Raw genomic sequence first — 21,361 nt, forward strand, 5'->3', positions numbered from 1 at the left:
AGGAGCAAAAGGGCATAGTAGCCTGGGCTAAAATTCCCAGGTGGATGTCTTGGCAATGGAAATAAAGCCAAGGAGAAAGCGTTATTTTTAATAACAGCCCCCAAGTGCTCAAACTTCCATGTAAACAAGCTCTGTGACTCCCATTTTATAAATGGGGCAACTTTAGCTGAGATAGCCACTTGGAGGATTGGGAGATTCCTGAACCCTCTTCCAATATTTGATTTACTGGATAATACTGGCTTTCATTAGCAACACCCATTGGCTGTTTAATGGCAAATGGGATTTGAGTTTACTCATCTCACTCTGTTTCCCAGCAGACAGGTATCCTCATCACCAAACCCCCACCTCAACCGACATTATCTGGCACCTTTTCTGGAAATCCCATCAGAGACTAAGGTATATGTGATCATGGAGACTGCCATCTCTTTCATAAACAAGACATGTTCCATACTTTTCTTGAGATATAACAAGGGCAGAGCTGGGCTAGGACGTGCTGCTTGGGGGAACCACTGTTGGTTTCGCATTCCCCACACTGCCTTTGTTCGTTCTCATGTTATCTGCTGCCTAGGAATAGTAGTGAATGGAGGAAGGACAGGGGGACTGCTTCTAAAAAGAGGCATGAAACAATCAGGAAAGGGGTCTCCCAACAGCAGTAGGAGCCAGTTGTTCCAGGTATGGGTGTAAAGGATAAGTGGGTGAGCATCCACAACCCTTCAGACCTGGGAAAATGAGCTCAAGGGTTATCATGAAGGGAATGCGAAAGCTCAGGGAGGGCAGGGCTATCCTCAGGGCAGGGCAAGCAGGGCGACTACCCTGGGCCACCTTCTTTTAACCCCCATTACAATAAACTGGAAGGCGGCCCCTCACTGGCTGATTTGCCCCAGGCTCTAAACCCTGCCAGGGCTCCTTAAGGACAGCCCTGAGTGAGGGACAGCTCCGACACAGGGATGTAAGGAAACACTATATGAGCTCTAAAATCTGAGGGGTGGGTGACAAAGGGCCACATTGGCCACAAGGCCTTTAGCACTCTTGCAGGGGATGGCTTCATTTTAATCTTTTGCCTGTGCGCTGGAATGGCTATGGTTGGTGTTGGTCAAGAAGCTTCTGCTGCTCTTGTTCACACACATAATTTCATTTTGTGGCTGAAGGATCCCTGTCTCTAGATCTCTCATGCAATCACCTTTCATCAAATCACATGATACATGCAAAGCTGCTCTAAATTCTGGGCCAGGTAAGGCATATAGCCTGCCAGATCTTTTCCCCTCAGGTGAATAAGCCCCACACTGCCACTGTGTGGCAAATCACCCACAGGGTGATCATTCATTTCCTATCCAGGAAAGCTACTATAGGCAAATATGGGCTGGAGACTTTACATTGCCTAGATCAGTATTTGCTAATTTAAAAAAGGATGGGAGGGGGGGAAATACCTTTAATTTTAACAAATGATTTTAATCCTTCCAGGAAATGACAGACAACATGAGTAATGGAGGACCACATCTAATTTATAATGGAAGAGCATACTGAAAGATTTACAACGCTCAGAGAACAACAATTTTCAGGATTTCCTTTAGGGAAACAACATAGATGACAAGAACTTTGTGCGAAGGCCCTGAAAATGTGTTGGCTTTGGGGGTGGGGGCTATTAACGATTTAACATCTAAAATATGGCACAGTTGCATCTTCTTTCTGAGGGTTTCTTTAATTTTCTTTTCCATATGTTAAAGACATTGCATTGCATATTGAACATATGCAGTAATTAATTTCCCTAATATTTTCTTCATTGTCCAAACCATTTTTCTACACAGCTACAATAATATTTGAAACAATCTGTTCAGACCTTTCTTCTTCTGAAGATTTTTCAAAATAACAAATAATTTAAAAAGCCCCATACCTATGAAAACGCAGAGGGTTTAAGCAATGGAATGCACAATGGCAGAAACTGAAATTAGACTTGAAAGGCTTGCCTTTCCTATGCAGAGTCAAATGAATGAATGATGAGCATGCTGCAACAACACTGGTGTCTTTGTTTTTGAAAAACAGAATGCTTTAAGGATGCCATAAGTCAAAACCTGAACAATGCCTTGCTGTAAAGAACTGTAAATATTTCCAATTTGTGAAGTATATTTCATAATTTGTTCATAAAATATGTCAAATAAAATGAACCTAAAAATGTGATGATTTATAAAACTTTGTTTTATAAAGGTTTGTGAAATATAGACAGATAGTGTGTGTACACACCACACAAACACACACACACACACATTCTGCTTCTCCTCCATGGAGCCCAGAGCAGTGTACATAGTTTTATTTATCCCTACAACAACTCTGTGAGCTAGGCTAGTATGAGAGATAAGTCACTGGCCCAGAACCACAGAGTGGGTTTCATGGCCAAATGGGGATTTGAACTCATGTCTCCAGAGTGTCCAAAACTCTAATCACTACACCATGCTGACTCTCAGTATTCCCCAAATTTGAGTACGAGCCACCCAGATCAGATGATACCCCTCTCCCAATGAAGTCCATTGTGTGGTGGGGAGCAGGAATGCACGAGGAGATATCCCTCCCCCTCCAAGGATTGGTTATGTCTATGCCATGGTGTTGCAGGACTTTTTTTGGGGGGGCAAAGCCAGCAATCCTATACCCTCCCCGGGAGTATTGCCCCATTGCATTCAATAGGAACTGGCTCAATTGGGCGGGAGGGGGGATCTACCCATTTTTGCTTTCCCTCCAGATGCTCATGGCCCATGCTGGCTTGAGCACTGGCAGCACCACACTACCGCTGGCCACACCCCTTATGCTGGTGCCAGTATCAAGGGGCTGGGCCAGCCGGGTCAGCCCCACTTCGATCACGCTCCGTTTCTGCCTTCTCCTGGCTACTAGGCACTTTGGGGAGGGGGTGTTAAGCTACTACCAGCCGCAGCGCGGGAGGTGCTTTTAGCATGGAGTGGCAGCTTGGCTTCTGTCTCACCATTTTGCTAGTTGAATGGCTCCTCACATCTTGTGTGCAGGGGAAAGGCCGAGCCATCTGGGTAGCGAAGGGATGAAACAGAGGCCAAGCCACCCCTCCGTGCTAAAAGCGGCTCCCACTCTGTGGCTGCTGGCTGGTAGTAGCTTAAGAAAGGGAGGTTGGTGGGTGGCACAGGGCCAGGGAGTGGTGGTCATTTGAGGTGATGCCCACAGGCAGTGGGTGCAGAGTGGGATGCCTGCACCCACCACCCTCTGGTGCAGGTGCCACCTGGGCTGCCATTGTCTCTTTAGTGAGCTGCCCCCGGATCATGCTATTTTGGCCTCTGCTCATCAGATTTTACGAGTCTATGCATTCTTTGGCCTCTTCATGGATGTGCAAGGCTGGTGGAAGTAGGGCATGTCAGCTGGGTAGAGAGGGCAAGCACAATCCAGCTCTCCTCCACATAATGGGCTGGATTGGGACCCATTATGATTCTGGCTGGCCTGTCCCATCAGGCTTAAGGCCTGATGGGACCACCCTCTGAACAGGAGATCATCCCTCAGGCAACAAAATAGAAACTGGCCTAAGACTGTATTAAAAAGACAAGAAATCCTAGGCCAGTTTCAGGTATGATCTCCTGTTCAGAGGGTAATAAACATGTTCTAAGCATCATGCAAAGACTGCCTTCGTCTACATGATGCCTTATCATTACCTCACCCATAATGTGTTGCACCATTCCCAATGTCCTGCTCCAGTTCGCATGGGGGAAAAAAAACCCAGACTTGCACACTCCACACATTCCTAATGAGAGCTGGCACTAGTGTGGATCATTCCAGTGAGGCCTGAAATATGTTGCCTGGAATGACCAGTCTTTAAATGCAGCTAGGTGTGCAGGTGATAACCAGAGTTTGTTTGTTTGTTTGTTAATTAATTAATTACATTGCTATACCGCTCTTCCAAAAATGGCTCAGGGCAGTTTACACAGAGAAATAACAAATAAATAAGATGGATCCCTGTCCCCAAAGGGCTCACAATCTAGTAAACTTCTTACTTCTTGATAGGAGAATTTACTGGCCAGGTACAACAGAAACTACTGCAGTTCATGCCACTTGTGGCACCCATGCTGCAGGATGGCCAATGGCCATCCATGGCCCTGAGTGATCCACTAAAGCCTTATTATTCATACATTATGTCCAATGCACTATAGTTGTACACTTCCTATTTGCACCTTTCCTGTATGCTGGTTCACTTTCAAAATGAACACATTTTGAAATGTGTTCCCAGTCATTCACAGAAAAACATGGACATGTACATTCAGCCAGGGCCAACTCTATGGTTTTTAGCATCCCAGGCAAAGTTTGACTTTGTCACACACCCCAGCCAAGATATGCAAAACCCTGTCAATTTGGAAATCTAGCCTGAGACAATTTCTTTTTGGAAATGAAGCTGAGGCAGGCAATTCATATTCAAGAGAGGGGTTGCAGCTTATCAAAGTAACTGTTTATTGGAGGGTGAAGTGTAATGAGCCAGGAGGTGCAGTTTGGAGTACAGAATGTGAACCCTTTGGGGATTAGGGTGCTTACACCACTGTGCAGTACTTCAGCAGTGCAATATAAGTTGGAGAGAAAGAATCACTTTTGTGTAATGCGGGGAACCTCTTAGCCCCCTGTGAGGCTTTGTAAGTGTGGTTATTAAAGAGGCAAGTTTCCCAATGAAGTCAAAACCACAGGATTAAAACTCCAGATAAAAGTATATTTTATTGAATACAAAGTAAGAGGGTTGACTTTGGTGCTAGAGGAGGGAATTCCCACATTATGCAGACATGCAAGATATACATGTGTCTGGGCCTGTTACTTTAGCTTGGCTATAACTGTTAAGTGTTTATGAATGAGGGGGGTGGGGAAGGGCAATCAATAGACAATGGGAGAATTGAGAAGGGAAAGAGAGAAATGATGGTCATAGAATCAGCAGGAGGGCCAGAGGCCAAGAGGAAAAGAGTCTGGAAGAGTTCAGGTAAGGAACAAAGACAGAGCTAGTCATGAGAACCTGGAGGGTAGCAAGGAGAGAGAGATGAGTGAGTTCAGAGAGAGAAGGAAGACAGAGTCAGGCAGGAGAGCAGGAGAGGGAGAGAAAGAAGCTTGAGTGAGTTCAGATAAAGAGAGAAGGAGGAGCTGATCCAGAGAACCATCAAGAGACCAAGAGGGGCAGAGAAAGGACTCCAAGAAGGGGTGCATGAGCCAAGCTGAACATCGAACCAGCTTGGCTCGATGGGTTTGGAACTGAACCAGACCGGCCTTGGCTGGTTGAAGTTCAAACCAAGCTGGTCTGGTTCAAACCGAACTGGCTTGGTGCTCTACTGTAAAGGGGAATCCGCTTTACCAGTAAAGGGGCACAGGGGCTTCCCTAATTCTAAAGGGGGGGGGGGCAGGAGGGGAGACAGTGACTACTTACAAGTTATATTTGTTGCAGCGGCAGGGGCAGTAGGGGCTCTCCGCTCATCCCGCTGGCCTCCCCCAAAGTAGTCCGGGCCAGTGGCAGCCCAGTGTGGGCCTCTGTGCACGCATGGGGAGCATGGAAGGGTGGTATAGAAATCAAATCAAATCAAATCAATCAATAAAATTTTAGTGACCATTTGCATGACCATGCAAATTACATGATCACACAAATGTCCCCTACACATGTGCAGAGGTCAGAACTGGGCTGAAGAAGGCTTGAACTGGGCTGCCACTGGACCAGGCTATTCTGGGAGAGGCCATGGGGTGGAGGGAGCTGCCACCACCTCCATGGCCATCACAACAAATAGTACTTGTAAGAAGTTACTTACTCCCCTCCTGCCCCCTCTAGACTTAGGGAAGCTCCCCTGTTCCTTTACTGATAAAGAGGAATCCTCACTGGATTCCCCTTTACCAGCAGAGCACTGAGTCAGTTTGAACTGGTCCGGCAGTCAAACTGGACTGGGTCCAAAGTGGCACGGTGTGGTTCAAATCTGATTCGGATTCAAACTGAACTGGCAAAACTGGTTTTCTGTACAACTCTATCTCCAAGTGAGTTCAAATAAAGAGAGGAGGAGGCAGCGATCTGGAGAATAGGCAGGAGATCAGGAGAGAGAGAGAGAGAGAGTTAGTTAGTTAGTTAGTTAGTTAGTTAGTTAGTTAGTTCGGGTAAAGAGAGGAAGAGCCAATTGAAGAACAGGCAGGAGACTGAGAAAAAAAGAGAGAAAGGAATCCAAAATGAGTTTGGGGAATGAGAAAAGGAGGAGCTGATTAGGAGAACTGGCGGGAGACCGAGAAGGAAAGGGAGAAGAAGATTGGGCAGAGGGAAGAAACACTTTCTTTCCTATAGAGGGAGGGCTGACAGCTGGCCCTCTGGCAAGTGGATGGACCTAGGGGCTGAGGTATGCAAATAGTGGGAGATTGCTGGGAACCAGGGAATAAAATTTGAAAATGGAGTGGTTCCCCATGTGCCCAGGGACCACTTTAAGTAAAACAGTGATTGGTTTAGGAATGTTTGGGGTTTGATGAGTGGAGGGAGATGAGCTGGCTTCCCTGAACTGAATGGGATACCCACTGAGTGGCCCTGGCTAGAAATTAAACTAGAAGCTATCTTTCCCGGGCTTTGCCCTACGCCTTCTGAAGGACAGCACTCTCTAGAGTGTGCTGTCTTAGCATGGGACCTACAGCTTCCTTCTGAATGAAGTGAGAACTCATCTTGGGCAGATCCTATGAGTCAATTTCCATTTTAACCGGGGGTGGAGTTAACTGCTCTCCCTGCTTTTACTGGTGAAAAACAGATCTCAATGGGAGGGGAAACCCTTTTAACCCAGTCCAGTGAAACCACAAGCACTCTCTCACACACAATTGTACTCAGGGAAGGGAGGGGGAAATTGGAAAAGGAAAACTCCTGGGAGAAGAGGAGGGAGGGATCCTCCCTGTACTACCTGTTGGACATGCAGGGAGGGGAAGCTGGATTCTCGGGGGGGGGGGGGGATGGAGTGCAGTGATGGAGAAGCAGAGAGTCACCAACTCCAGAATGGATCCAAGAGGCTGTGCAGTTTGGGGGAGCTTTTGGCTGGCTATTTTTATAAGGGTGCTTTATATACATGCAAAAGTACATAGAACTTTTCCACGTACTTTTAACTGTAAACTGCCCAGCAACACAGATTTGGGGTGGTATAGAAATAAAATAAAATAAAATAAATAAGAGGGGCTCTCTGGTTAATGGTTAGTGGGGGTGACTCTTGGTGAAGAACAAAGGGTTTCAGGGCAGTTAGACATTACCTAGGCATTACCTAGGCATTTTAATTACCTAAGAAGAATGGGAATGTTGACTCTAAGGATTGGGATTGTTCCTGAAGGGATTGCAAATGGTTGATTCTGAGGATTTATGATTATGAGGAACATAATCTGCCACCAAAGCAGAGGTCAGGAGTGCAGAGATGTAAGTGATGAAAAGGGGAGTCTTGGCTGCCTTGCCCTTTGGGGCTCAAGAGTGTCAAAACCTCCATGGGGGGGAACAGTTTTTACATATTGGGGGGCTTGGTTTAGGCTTCTCAAGTGGGGAACTGCAGCTGTGTTTGGTCACAATGGTGAACACTGTCTAATTCCTGATCTCTCCTCGGGGCAGGCAAGTCCAGATTGCACACCTCTTTAAGGGTGAAGTGGGCAATTCTAGATGTCCCAACTAGCAGTGCTATATTCTGGCACTGTTTCTCCTAGGTCTGCCTAGTGGATGGGCTGGTTCTGCAGCCAGGTGTACAAACATACAATGTAAAGTTTGAATCGGGCTTCTTTAAGTTCTGTAGTATCCAGTCACTCCATTTGATGTGGATTCATGTGTGTGTTGATTCTTCTACACTGCTGCTTCAGAGGCTTCCTGTGTCAACATTGCTGCTACAATGCAGAATGATTGTTTGCACACTAGGCTATCAGAATCCTGTTCAAGCTTGCTTATGGGGAAAGCTGATGTGACCTACACCCAGGACATGGATTGCAGTGGCACGAATGCTGCTACTTTTTAGGACAGATGAATCTACAATGTGTATATTTGCAGAAATAGGATCTAGGCCAAGGACAATAAACCCAAAGTATAATTAAATTGCTTTTTAAGACTTTGCTGCCAAGTTCATTGAATATAGACAAGTAGGCAAAGGACTTTGTAAAGCATTAGTGCTCAGCATGAAATCTCTTACAAATATAAAACAAGAATATGTCAAGAATAGTGTTCAGTTGACCATCACCCTTTCATCAAGTATAGAAGCATCAGTATATAGGAATGCGCATGGAACTATAGGAATGTGCACAGAATGGACTGCCAGACCGCTGAACCATGAGCCAGTTCAAGTTGAACCAGCTTCCAGTTTGGTCCGAGGGTTGAACTGGGCCAAACCAGTTCAGGATTGGTCCGAATTAGCTCGAGAGGGCATGCTTGTAAAGGGGAATCCAGTGAGAATTCCCCTTTACAAGCAAAGGGGGGGACCCTACCTGCCTTAAGCGTCCTCGGAGGTGGCGGTGTGGCTCCTCCGACCTCCAGACAGTGTTCAGTGTTCCAACATGGCCCGGTTCCAGCCTCCGTGCATTCACATGCGCGGAGGCTGGAACCGTGCCGTGCTGGAGCGCTGGACCTTGTCCGGAGCTTGGAGGAGCTGCACCACCACCTCCAAAGATGAGGTGCCCTCTCACTGCATTAAGTGATAATGCTCTCTCACTATCCATTAAGAGTTTTTCTAAGGCAGGTAGGGTTTCCCCCTTTGCTTGTAAAGAGGAATCTGCACCAGATTACTCTTTACAAGCATACCCCCTCAAGCCAAATCGAACCGGTTATGAACCGGTTCCATTAGAACCAGGGCAGTGCAGTTCGAAATTGGTCCGGCATCCCTTTTTGGGGGGGTCCAGTCTGGTTTGAGTCCAAACTGGTTCAACCAGGCTGGTTGAACCAGGAACTGGTTGAACCAGTTCCGCACACCACTATCAGTATAGGCCAAGTCTATTCAAATAGAAGAGGTTACCTACTTCATTACTTATGGTAGAAGGATAATATGATATGAACAAACCTCACCCTAACTATTTGAAATATCCCTGAAGTGGATGAACTTTGTTCTTTGAGAGGAGAGCTGGTCTTATGGTAGCAAGCTTGACTTGTCCCCATAGCTAAGCAGGGTCTGCCCTGGTTGCATCTGAATGGGAGACTTGATGTGTGAGCACTGCAAGATCTTCCCCTCAGGGGATGAAGCCGCTCTGGGAAGAGCAGAAGGTTTCAAGTTCCCTCCCTGGCTTCTCCAAGATAGGGCTGAGAGAGATTCCTGCCTGCAACCTTGGAGAAGCCGCTGCCAGTCTGTGAAGACAATACTGAGCTAGATAGACCAATGGTCCGACTCAGTATATGGCAGTTTCTATGTTCCTATGTTCCACCCCTTATTGCCAGTGTTCTGCATTTCCACTGTAGAACTACAAGTATCTCTGGAGGATCTTCATTATATGCACAAATGCAGGAAGCACAGTGGAGTCATGTCACCAGAACTGATGCATTTCATTCATGTCCAAAGCAAGGTCTTGTGTATGCAGCATGTGCTCCCGATGTGGGGACGGCCAGTGCATCTTCCCTCTAGAAATACAGTCATTATATTATTGTTACTGCATGTGACTGATGTCTGAGGACACCCTGGATTTTGAACTCATGCCCCACCTCTCACTTGCCTGCTCTGGTGCCTGCTGTAGTGTTATGGACATCTAGGCTACTTAATGGGCATCAAGTACGTCACTGCTTGAAGCAACAGTATGTAATAAATTCATGCCACCCCACCAAAGGTCTTTTCCTCTGACCTACTTGTCCTTGGCTGAGAACAAGAGTGAATTGTATAAACTGAATCCTCTGACATTAACTTAGCTTTGAAGCGGCTTATTTTTCTGTTTCCTTTATCTGCAGAGACCCACTAGACTCAAGATGGAGAATGCCTGGTCTGAATGAATAAGGTGGCCTTGGATATTAATGGATTTTAATCTGGAACAGTTCATCCATATAGTGTTAGGGCACATCCCTCTCCCTTTAGTACTTCATCCTTAAAAATAACACATGACCTTGGAGAGATACATTTGTTCTAAGCCTAGATGCATAATTTCCAAGGTGCATCAGATCAAAGCCGCCTCCTCTACTGACTCATCAGATGTCTATGCTACACTGACCATCTGAAGATCATAAAAGAGCAGAACCACATGGCTTTAAACCAGTTTCAGAGGATCCCACAAACAAAGATGTTTCCAGCTTCCTCTCAGAATACTGTATTATGATCATGATGAGAGTGCAGACCAAGCTAATTTGTGAGCAGCAACTAATTATTAACATGATTCTTAATAAATCGGCGTGAAATATGTCCTCATGGTTTTGCATGGATCATCATTATAATCACAAACCTCCAGTCCTGAAACTCAGAAAGGCAGAATGGTGGGTGGTCATAAGATGATTGATTTGGGTTGGTGCTGTTTTTGTTTCTGGTAGCCATTAATGGTGGGGGGGGGAGAACCTAAAGGTTAGTTCTCACATAAATGTTGGGTATATATGAACACTTCTGACCTATCCACATGTATGAGCAGGTGTAAAGTAATGCAGAACAGATAAAGCTGGCAAAAATTTACAAAATTGCAGCCCATTTTTTCTAGTCTCTGAGGTCATGAGAATTGTTGCTAGCTGTATATTCAAGGTGCTTGGTTCTATCCTTGAAAGCAATGCATGATCAGGGACTTGCACATCTCACAGGCATCTTCTCTCCTTAGGTGCCCCTTTGTCAATTAAGATCTTCTTTTAACAGTCCTATTTCATGTGCCTTTTGTTGTGCAATCAGGATGGCCTCAATATAAAGGGTTGCAGCCAATATATTGGCTGCAACTTGGACTAAGGAGCACTCTCTTAGAAAAGGTTCACTGGAGCACTTATCTTGTGGCCTTCAGGAAGGGGTGGTGTGGAGGCCCTTTCATGAGGCAGGGTGAGGCGGTTGTCTCGGGGGAGGGTGTGGAGAGGGGTACAGGGGACAAGAAGAGGCAGTCCCCTGCCACCACAGCGGTTCGCTGCTGTTCACTGCTACCATTCTTCCTCACCACACTGGGGCACACTATTCATTTCCTCTCCTCACCCTGCTGGGACATATTTCTTATATTTAGCAGGGGGAGAACAATTGGCTCTATCCAACCCCAGCACAGCATCCCTCCAGTGGCTGTTGCTGGTGTTTATCATGTTATCTTAGATTGTAAGCCCTTTGGGGACAGGGGACCATCTTATTTATTTATTCTTCATTTTTCTACATGTGAACCGCTTTGGAAATTTTGTTGAAAAGAGGTATATAAATAGTAGTAGTAGTAGTACCAGCAGTAGTCTCTGTTGTAGGTAGGGCGATTGTTTTTATTCTTCTTATATTGTAGGCATTGTGCCTTAATCTTGGGAGGGTCTGGGTAGTTATTAATTTATAATATTTGTATCCCACCATTCCTCCAAGTTGCTCAGGGTGTACATGGTTCTTCTTCCTCCTTTTTATTATCAAAAAAACTTTGTAAAGTTGGTTGGGCTGAGAGAAAGTGACAGGCCCAAAGTCACCGAGGGAGCACTTCATGGCTTAGCATAGATTTGAATCAAGCTCTCCCAAGTCCTAGTCCAACACCCTAAATGCTACACCAAACAAGCTTTTTTTAATTGAATATGTCTTAATATTAAGAAATGCCTTAAATAAAACATAAAGATCTATGGGTTCACTAGTTATGTTTCAAGTACTGGGTGAATAAGTCTGCAATTGCTTTGGAAAATTCTAGATTGTTTCAAGCTGCTCCCCAAAAGGTTAATTAAATCAGTAAAACTGTATCAGAATGATTGGAAAATTTCTCCTTATGGTGTATATTAAGATTTAGACAGGCTGTAGAATATGTATGCCTGCTGATTTATGGAAAATGGATTCTGTGTTTCATGAGCAAAGATGGTTTGAATATTTTTGACGATGAGAAGAGAAACCATAGTAGAGATTATGAGGAACAAATTGGTGCATATGATATATGGCTTTGCATTGCCCTGTCTCAAATACATATTTATTGCATTATTAAGATGAAGTAGCAACTGCCTGGACATGGCAGAGTGAAGTTTGGTGCTAGGCCTACACAAAGCAATTCATGATCACATGCAATCCCATATTTATATCGAGAGCTCTCCTTGAAGCCAGGATTTTTTCCTTGTAAAGTTATCTCAGAGCTGTCAGGCTATCACGAACTATGATATAATTGGATTCTGCATAATGTAGTTGGGTATAATCTTCTTTTAAAATCCCTGCCCTGCAAGTTTTCCATTTTCAGAGCATCAGATAGGAGTTTAACAATAGCTCTAACATCTCTATTTTGTAACAACTACAGGGATGCATATGGCAAGAAACTACCAGTTGTAGACCACACACCCTCCCTCCCTCCCTCCCTCTTACAACAGAGAGCACATTGGAGCAGCTCCACCTCATAGGGGCTCAGAACCTGACCTGGCAACATGAGAAAAGCAAACACAGACCCACACAAAGCTGCTTAGCAACCTTTTTATTGCACCAGAACAGGTAATTGGCTAGTGCCTTCGCTGCCAGAACCAATCCTCTGGGGCCTAATCCACAGGTGTAGCAAGCCCATACCTGCCCACATGGGGAAACAGGGACATGTTGGCAGGTATAAGAGCCTCTCCTAGACTGAGAGATCCTCTTTCTTGCTTTTACAGAGTTGGGGATATCTTGGGCCCTATAGTGGGGGACTTTCTTCCTCCAGTCTGGCAGTTGAGTCCCTTCCTTTAAGTGCTCCCTGTCTTCCAGGGAGTGGAATCCAAGAGAAAAGAGTTGTAGTATGCAAGGACAAGGCAGTGGAGTGGAATCAGGGATTTTATTTATTTAAAACATTTATACCCCACCTCTCCAGTACATTACTACTTGGGGCGGCTCACAACATTTATAAAACAGCTACAATATATAAAACCAGACTAATAAAATTAACCAAATTAAACAAGTTAAAAATCAAGCTAAAACTACAATCAAAATTCACTTTTAAAATTCCAAATTAAAACCTTAAAGCTAAAAATGAAGAATTATAAAAATGAAAGAACCTACCAGATATACACAACAGGTGAAACATTAAAAAGCCTCTTTAAAAAGATGTGTTTTTAGTTGTTTCTTAAAACCACAGAGAGGAAGCATGGTGAAGCTCTTCAGGGAGGGTGTTCCAAAGCAGAGGGGCCACAACCAAAAAGGCCCTGTCATATTATATTAATAGTTTAATGAAATAGATGATATGTACAGAGAGACCAGTGCAGAATGCTTTTCCATGCTCTTGCTGCTGGCTATTTGTTAGCCCCACCTCTACTGCAGGACTGTAAGACAAGTAACTAAAGTCCCATGCAAAAGCTGGCCTGGATCAAGGAATGGATTAATCAAAAACACCACACTGCTGCTCAAGAGCTGAATTGGACCCGAGGGCAGGCCCCACTCCCAGTATCTTGGGCCTGGAATGGGTTACAGCTGGGTTCAGCCACACACTGGGTTTGCCACACACCTGGAACTTATACATGTTGCTGAAGCAGTGGTGCAGTGACCTTGCCCTTGGGAGGGCTTGTTAAGGGGGCCTGGGGTTCACACTAGTGGTGCTCATGTTTGGGACTGAGACCCAGGGAATGCTGATTTGAGGAGAGGGTAAGCTAAGAGAGCTGGTCCTATGGTAGCAAGCATGATTTGTCCCCTTAGCTAAGCAGGGTCTGCCCTGGTTGCATATGAATGGGAAACTTGATGTGTGAGCACTGTAAGATATTCCCCTTAGGGGATGGAGCCGCTCTGGAAGAGCATCTAGGCTCCAAGTTCCTTCCCTGGTATCTCCAAGATAGGGCTGAGAGAGATTCCTGCCTGCAACCTTGGAAAAGTCACTGCCAGTCTGTGTAGACCAGTGTTTCTCAAACTTTTTGGAGTCAAGGACCGCTAAATTCTTCGTGCAGAGTTTCAAGGACCGCTACATTCTTCATGCGCAGTTTCCCAGACCAGCAGTTAGTAAAGGGGTTTCAAGTCTATCTATCTATCTATCTATCTATCTATCTATCTATCTATCTATCTATCTATCTATCAGACTTCTATACTGCCCCAAACATGCATCTCTGGGCAGTTTAGAATGAAAATAATATAAGCATTAAAATAATTAAATTTAGAATCTTTTGCAAACATGGAATATTAGGGGTTCTTAACCTTGGGTCCCTCAGTTAAACTCCCATAACCCCCAACAACAATGGCATTTGGCCATTATGGCTGGGGATTATGGGAGTAGAAGTCCACCAACGTCTGGGTACCCAAGGTTGAGAACCCCTGAATCTAAAAGCCTGGGTGAACAAATTGTCTCCAGTATGTCTTCAGTATGTGTGGGGTGGGGGTGGAGGTGCTTCTGATTACTCAGTGGAGAGGGTATGTTGGGCCATTAGAAAAATTCAAAAGCTACATGGGGCCAATGAAAACAACATACAAGCAAGCCCCACTGATGCAAGAGGGAAACAGCGTTCCCTCTCAAGGCACCTCGACCACAACAGGCAGCTGGGTTTCAATCAACCAACCTTTGGCTGCAAATAATGAGCATGCAAGAACCAGCAGCCCTTCAAGTGGCGCCCACTGCCATACTTTTTCCTCCATGACCCCGCACCGCATACAGTTTGAAGCTGTAAAGATAGGGAATAAGATAGCTGTAGGAAGATCTCAGCAGCACATGGAGGCAAGGCACAAGAAGGGTCCCATGCCTCCGTGATACTCTTCCTCTTCCGTGCCATGTGCAAAATTGAGGAAGTGAGTGCCTTGATTTCAGTTTGGGGGTGGGGGTTGACTCCCAGTCAGGGACCGGCACTCAAGCCTTCGGGGACCGGCAGCGGTCCAGGGACCGGTGGTTGAGAAACACTGGTGTAGACAATACTGAGAGAGATGGACCTATGGTCTGACTCAGTATATGGCAACTTCCTGTGTTCCTATAGTTTTGCTTTCAGGGAACCTAGACTGGACACAGCACAAACTGGAGAATTATGCTGATTCATGTACAGTCCAGTTACCACCATCTTCTCCAGTTCCCTCTCTGAATCCTGCAGGGTACTTGTCAGAAGAGGAGTCTCAGTTTTTATAGTAAAAGGCCTTATTTGAGTTAGAGGTATGCACACAACTGTCCATGGGTTGTGTTTACACATTCCTTACATTGAAAATAAGGGAAAGAAAGGGGGTAATTGGGTATATATGCTATGCAATTAAGCAGCTGTGTTTTATTAATCATTTCTGCTTTTATTCCACTCCATCCCCAGAGCTTGGGGCTGCAACAGGCAGCCTAGTAGAGTTTGCAGGTGGCTGATCAAAAATATCACTACAAAATAATATAGGCCTTGTCTTTTTTGTAAAGGTGTATCAGATTGGTGGACAATATGCTGTAGAATCCAGAGGAAAGAGTTGTGGTTTGCAAAGGCAAGACAGTGGAGTTGAATCAGGGATATTAGCAGTTTAATGAAACAAATATTATTTACAGAGAGGGAAGTGCAGTCTGCCTTCAGTGTTCCTGACTGTTTGTTAGCCCCGCCTCCACTCCAGAACTGGAATAAAAGTAACTAAAGCACCATTCAAAAGCTGGCCTAGATCAATGAATGGATTAACCAAAAACACTACATACGCCAGTCCTACATAGAGGGGAAAGACATTTGATTGGCAAATTCATGAAACATTGATAAAGATAAATGGCATTAGCCATGATAAGTAAATTGAACCACTGAAATCCAGTTGCTTTGGGGCAAATAGTGGGGAGAGACTATTGCATTCACATCCTAATTGTGGGTTTCCCAGAGGAATCTTCTTGTCCGTGTCCACTGTAAGAAAGAAGATGCTAAGCTAGATGGACCTTTGATCTCATACAGGAGGGCTCTCCTTATGACTACATATAACTGAGCATTGAGGAATGTATATGCGTATGTGTGTGTACATATATGTGTGTGTTTGTGTGGTCTGTGGATTTTTTTTTTGTAATCGATGCTTTAAATACTAAATGTTTAATGTGGCTGGTATGCCTCATAGGGTTTATTATTTAGATCAATAAAACAATGAAACATTTTATTAGATTTAAGATCAAAAAAATACATGCAAGAGTAATGAGAATCTTTTTATTGTTGCTCAGGGCCCTGATTAGGGAAAATGCTTATGCTCACAGATTAAAGATTTTAATCCTATTTAAATCAGTGGGATTTAAACATATGGTTTAAAGCACATTTGGTACTTGGGGACATTTTCTTCATCTAATCCATGACAACCTAGCAAAACAGAAACTTCACTGGTTTTAAAAGAATTACCAGAGGTTGACCTCAAGCTGAAGAAGCTGAGTCAAGGAGCATTAGTTCAGTTTAAATACAGGTCTAAATCTTAACAAGACACTGGAGATATGGGCTTATTAGTATCTCCCATATTTTAATAAATATTCAATTAATAGGAGTCTATAGCCCTATACTGGCATTACAGTATACTGTCTACAGGTGTCTGTACTACACATTTGTGTGAATGGCTGTACATGCGTTCATTTAAAAAGTGAACCCAGGTACAGGTTCCTTCAAATGCAGGATATAGGCAGGAAGGGTCCTACTGTACATGTATTGAACACAATGTATGAAACACTGTTCATGTGTACAAATCGGTACCCGCATACACTGTACACATATTATATGTTGTTGAACATTGTGTGTGAATAGGACTATGACATGGCCCAAATCAGATTGGAACTGCTGTGATAGAAGAGGGGTGCCATTCTCCCAATTAATTTGCCCCATGGGGACAATTTACAGGTAATTGTATATTTGTAGATTTTCCCTCACAGAACCAAAATCAGCTCTGAAGGGATTTTAAACCAGGAAAGCATAAACTCCCAAACTGATGGTTTCAAACTAATTCATCTGGCACCCCTGGCCACTGCCTCCACCTGAGCATCCTAAAGCAGAGCCGGATCAGCAAAAACCCCAAGCTGAGCACTTGCTCTTTCAAGGGGAGTACAACCCCATCTAGTTCTGGCTGAATCCCCCTATCCGTATTGACTTTTCTACTAGCCAGCAACATCTCCATCTTGTCTGGATTTAACCTGTTTGCTAGCCCACATCCAGCCCATCACCACCGCCAACCCCCGTTCAATACATCCACTGCTTCCCTAGGATCTGATGTCAGGGAAAGGTAGAGCTGAGTGTCATCTGCATATTGATTACACTTCCATCCCAACCCCCTGATGACCTCTTCCAGCAGTTTCATGTAGATGTTAAACAGCATGGGGGACAATACTGAGCCTTGCGGGACAGCAGAGGTTAAAGGGCAAGGAATCGAGCAGAAGTCCCGCAGCACCACCTTCTGGAACCTCCCCGTAAGAAAGGACCAGAACTACATCAATGCATCATCTCTGATCCCTATACCTGAGAGGTGGTCCAGAAGGATGGTCGATGGTATCAAATGCCACTAAGAGGTCCAGCAGAACCAACAGGGACACACTCCCCTGACTAGTTCCAGATGTAGGTCAGGCATTTATTTGCCCCTTAGGAGTTGCCAGGCCTCTCAGTTCTCTTGCTTTGGTTTATCTTTTTTATGGTTGTTATTTTTCAGTGTGTTACGGTTTTACTGTTTAACTTATTTTAAGGTTTTACATGATTGTTATAGAATTTTATTATATTTTAACTTTTGTCAACTGCCTTGGGATGATTTATGAAAGGGATATAAAAACTGAACAATCGATCAACCAACCAACTAATCAATCAAAATAAAATAAAATTCCTAGATTTATCTTTACCATTTGAAGTTATCTTCTACTGAAATTTGACTTCTTAGTATAGGGGGTCCAAACAATATTCTTGGCATATGTTAGGCTGACAATCAAAACAATTCATTCATTTAAAACTAAAAGCCTAGTTTCCTATCTTTGAAGATACTGTGGTTTAGTGTTTTATTTCTAATGCTTATGCTTATAATAATATTGTAAGCACAGATCAAAATAAACTTTACTTCCAGATACTATTATGAACTTGGCAAATGTACACTCATTTTGTAAATATAAGAACTTTTTTATTCTTTTCCATGGAAACATATCTAATATTTCTCGTTGAAAGCATCTAGCAGCCAAGAATCTAAGTCATTCTAATTCTATAAATCCAGTGTTCTCAGATCCACATACTAATGGAGAAAAGAATGAAAATAATTACATATGTACAATTAAAGAAAATTAATTGGCATTAATGCACTTGCCAGAAATGTGTATGTGTGAAAATAATTTAGGTCAATTTCCAAGTTGCCTAAAAAAATCCTGGATGTATGTAGCCAAAATTAAGTACTTTTCAGTCTTACTGGTTTCAGTTAGAGATTTCAGCACATGATCTAGCCCTCAAATTGTAATCACTGGAACCTGAAAGTGTTAACATTGACAGGATTGTGCTTATACATGAACAGCCATGCACACATTCAGACAGATTCTAAAGTAAATCCAAAGCTATCCAGGTGAAGCAATATTGAAACACTGAATATGCATATGACTGTGCCTGGATGTCTTTAAAAAATTATATAAAATTACCAGACACTGGAGTTAGCTAAATCTCTCTGATGATAGAAGAGAACTGAAAAAAGAAATGGAATGTCCCTAGCATAATTTCAACTCATTTTGTTGCAAACAGTTATTACATCCACTAACCAGCTATTAATCCTCAATTTATTCGTTAATGACGACCTCAGAAGCCCACACAGCATTATTCCATTATTAATCTTGATGTACTCACAGTAACTGCAATCCTCAGGGAAATCCATTTTTGTAGGTTTCACATGCAGAATGTTCAAGGAGTTCAACTGTGTATTTTGGCGATGTACTGTATTCCAGGAAATAGGATATTATTTCAATATACTTGGACCCTGTCAGTCAGGCAAACACACACACACACACACACACACACACGCACGCAACATATAGCTCTCCAATAAAGACTCTAAATGCCAGCTATATCTAGGGAGAATTGTGTGGCAGGAGCAGCCAGAGCCACCCCTGACATTGGCGAGGGAGGAGGGCAACTCAATCAAGCCCTCTCCCATTAGGATTCTAACTGCCACCAAGCCAGCTGTGTACTTAGAGACCCTTCCAGATAGGACATTTAGTCTGGGGTTATCATACCTTGCTCACTCCCTTTATATGGAGGGTGGGTGTCACATAACAGAGCTGTACACAGATCAAAATTTGCATTGGGAATGATATGATGCAAAACCCATGAGATATGGGATGTATTAAACTGGAAACAAGTATTGTTCCGATCAGTGCATATCTCTACATAACATCATCCATCCACCTGTACTTTCCTCATGCTTAAACAATCACATTATTAACTGAAATTTTCTGACTTGAGTTTTTTAAAAGTATTTACAGCTGTGCAATAATTGCATGTCTGTATTGTTATTAGCACTACCATCTTTTTGGATAGGTATGTTTTTGACATAATCAGTAACACTTGGACAGTTGAACCCAATTGAATTGGGGTGGATGACATAATCACAGACTACACCGTTGAGGTGTCCCTGTGTGTCCCTACAACTGTAGCAAAGTTGGTTCAAATCAGGCGGTTCACAAGTTAGCCCACTTGTGCCTCAAATGTTCTCGCATCCATCTTGAACTGGGGTGAATGGCATCATCACAAACTATGCTGTTGAGGTGTCCCTATGTGTCCCTGCAACTGTACCAAATTTGGTTCATATCGGTCCAGGCATTGCGAAGTTGATTGATAGAGGGACACACACAGACACAACAGACACCCTCACACACACACACACACACACACACACACACACACCACTGGGTGTTCTCATAAGCGTACTTTTCTTTTGGAAAGTAGGCTAAAAACTGGCTGACATAATGAGGACAATTACTCAAAGTAGTCCCATTGACATTAAAAATGAACAACTTGTCCTTTTAATTTCAATGGGACTGCTTTAAGTACTTTTCCTCGTCATGTCAGCCACTGAATTGTTTGTGACTTAACATCATATCAACTTAGCACATGTATTGCCACTAATACTGTATTACTGCTTATGTTGTATTAGTGCTTACACTGTATTCACACTTATATTAACATTGTTTGGGTAGGGTTAAGGGGGAATACCAAAGCAATTGTGGATCAGTATGTCAATATGTTGGATCAATATTTCAGTTTTAAAGGCATCTCTCTCTTGCTGTTCCCCTCCCGCCTCTTGCTTGAACAGCAGGTGGAGGCTGCGGCAAGAAGTGCTTTTGCCCAGCTTCATCTGGTTCGCCAATTACGCCCTTACCTTGATCGGCAGGCATTAATGACAGTGACCCATCCCCTTGTTATCTCCTGCTTAGATTATTGTAATGCTCTCTATCTAGGGTTACCTTTGAGGACGATCGGGAAGCTACAACGGGTCCAGAATGCCATGGCTCACCTACTCATGGGTGCCAGAAAATATGACAGATTAACACCTCTCCTGCAGTCATTGCACTGGTTGCTTATTCGCTTTCGAGTTCAATTTAAGGTCCTGGTTTTGACCTTCAAAGCCTTGGGGGGTTTGGTGCCTGTCTACTTACAGACCCTCCTCTCCCATCCAGTTACATCCCGTCTGGTCAGATCATCTCAGATGGCCCTTCTGTCGGTCCCTGATTTCCGAGAGGTTCGGGGCACTAGGACCTGTGAAAGGGCCGTTTCGGTTGCTGCCCCACTTTTCTGGAACTCCCTTCCCCTTCAGATTCATTTAGGAGCAGAAGGTTTCAAGTTCCCTCTCTGGCTTCTTCAAGATAGGGCTGAGAGAGATTCCTGCCTGCAACCTTGGAGAAACCGCTGTCAGTCTGTGAAAACAATACTGAGCTAGATAGACCAATGGTCTGACTCAGTATACGGCAGCTTCCTAGGTTCCTAACTGATTTTTAAATCTCTGTTAAAGACTTCTCTTTTTCGCCAGGCTTTTGCCTTGGAGTTTGCCTATTTGGTTTTTTCTTTTTTGTTAGTTACTTTAGTTTTTAATTTAGAATGTAATTTTAATGTTGTCTTGCTTTGCATGTTTTTGTACACCGCCCAGAGTCTTTGGAGTGGGTGGAATATTAAATGTTTCAAATAAATAAATAAATAAATAAATAAATAAATAAATAAATATTTTTATTTTTTAAAAAAAAATACCTATGGAAGCAAAGGGGAATCTTCGCCAGATTCCCCTTTACAGCGAACCAGTTTGAGCTGGTTCAGTCGGATGGATCGGACCAGCCGATCGGTTCAACCAAACTGGTTCGCAGCCTCTGGTCTGGTCAAAATTCAGATTGATCTGTGCAAACCAGTTCTGCGTGCACCCCTAATCTGGAAGTGCCCTAGGAAGAACTAAGAGCAAGAGTACTGAGAGCCACCATTGACATCAGTGAA

At 43.8% G+C, this 21,361-nt stretch overlaps 1 protein-coding gene across 11 annotated transcripts in view; it reads left to right on the forward strand.

Annotated features, from left to right (window-relative positions):
• Window positions 1–10,337, forward strand: part of TMEM196 (transmembrane protein 196) — a 44,753-nt gene extending 34,416 nt beyond the window's left edge. For 6 of the 11 annotated variants that reach the window (XM_053266275.1, XM_053266271.1, XM_053266272.1 and 3 more), the window contains exons 5-6: window positions 315–396; window positions 1,462–2,173. In XM_053266275.1, coding sequence (XP_053122250.1) covers window positions 315–396; window positions 1,462–1,524 — 145 coding nt within the window. In that variant the 3' untranslated portion in view covers window positions 1,525–2,173. Of the gene's footprint in view, window positions 1–314; window positions 397–1,461; window positions 2,174–9,868 lie in introns of those variants that run through there. The other 5 variants (XM_053266273.1, XM_053266274.1, XM_053266270.1 and 2 more) reach the window with 5 other exon arrangements.
• The last annotated feature ends 11,024 nt before the right edge of the window (window positions 10,338–21,361 follow it).

This window comes from Hemicordylus capensis, chromosome 6, assembly GCF_027244095.1.
Source record: "Hemicordylus capensis ecotype Gifberg chromosome 6, rHemCap1.1.pri, whole genome shotgun sequence".
NCBI classification, from domain to species: Eukaryota; Metazoa; Chordata; class Lepidosauria; order Squamata; family Cordylidae; genus Hemicordylus; species Hemicordylus capensis.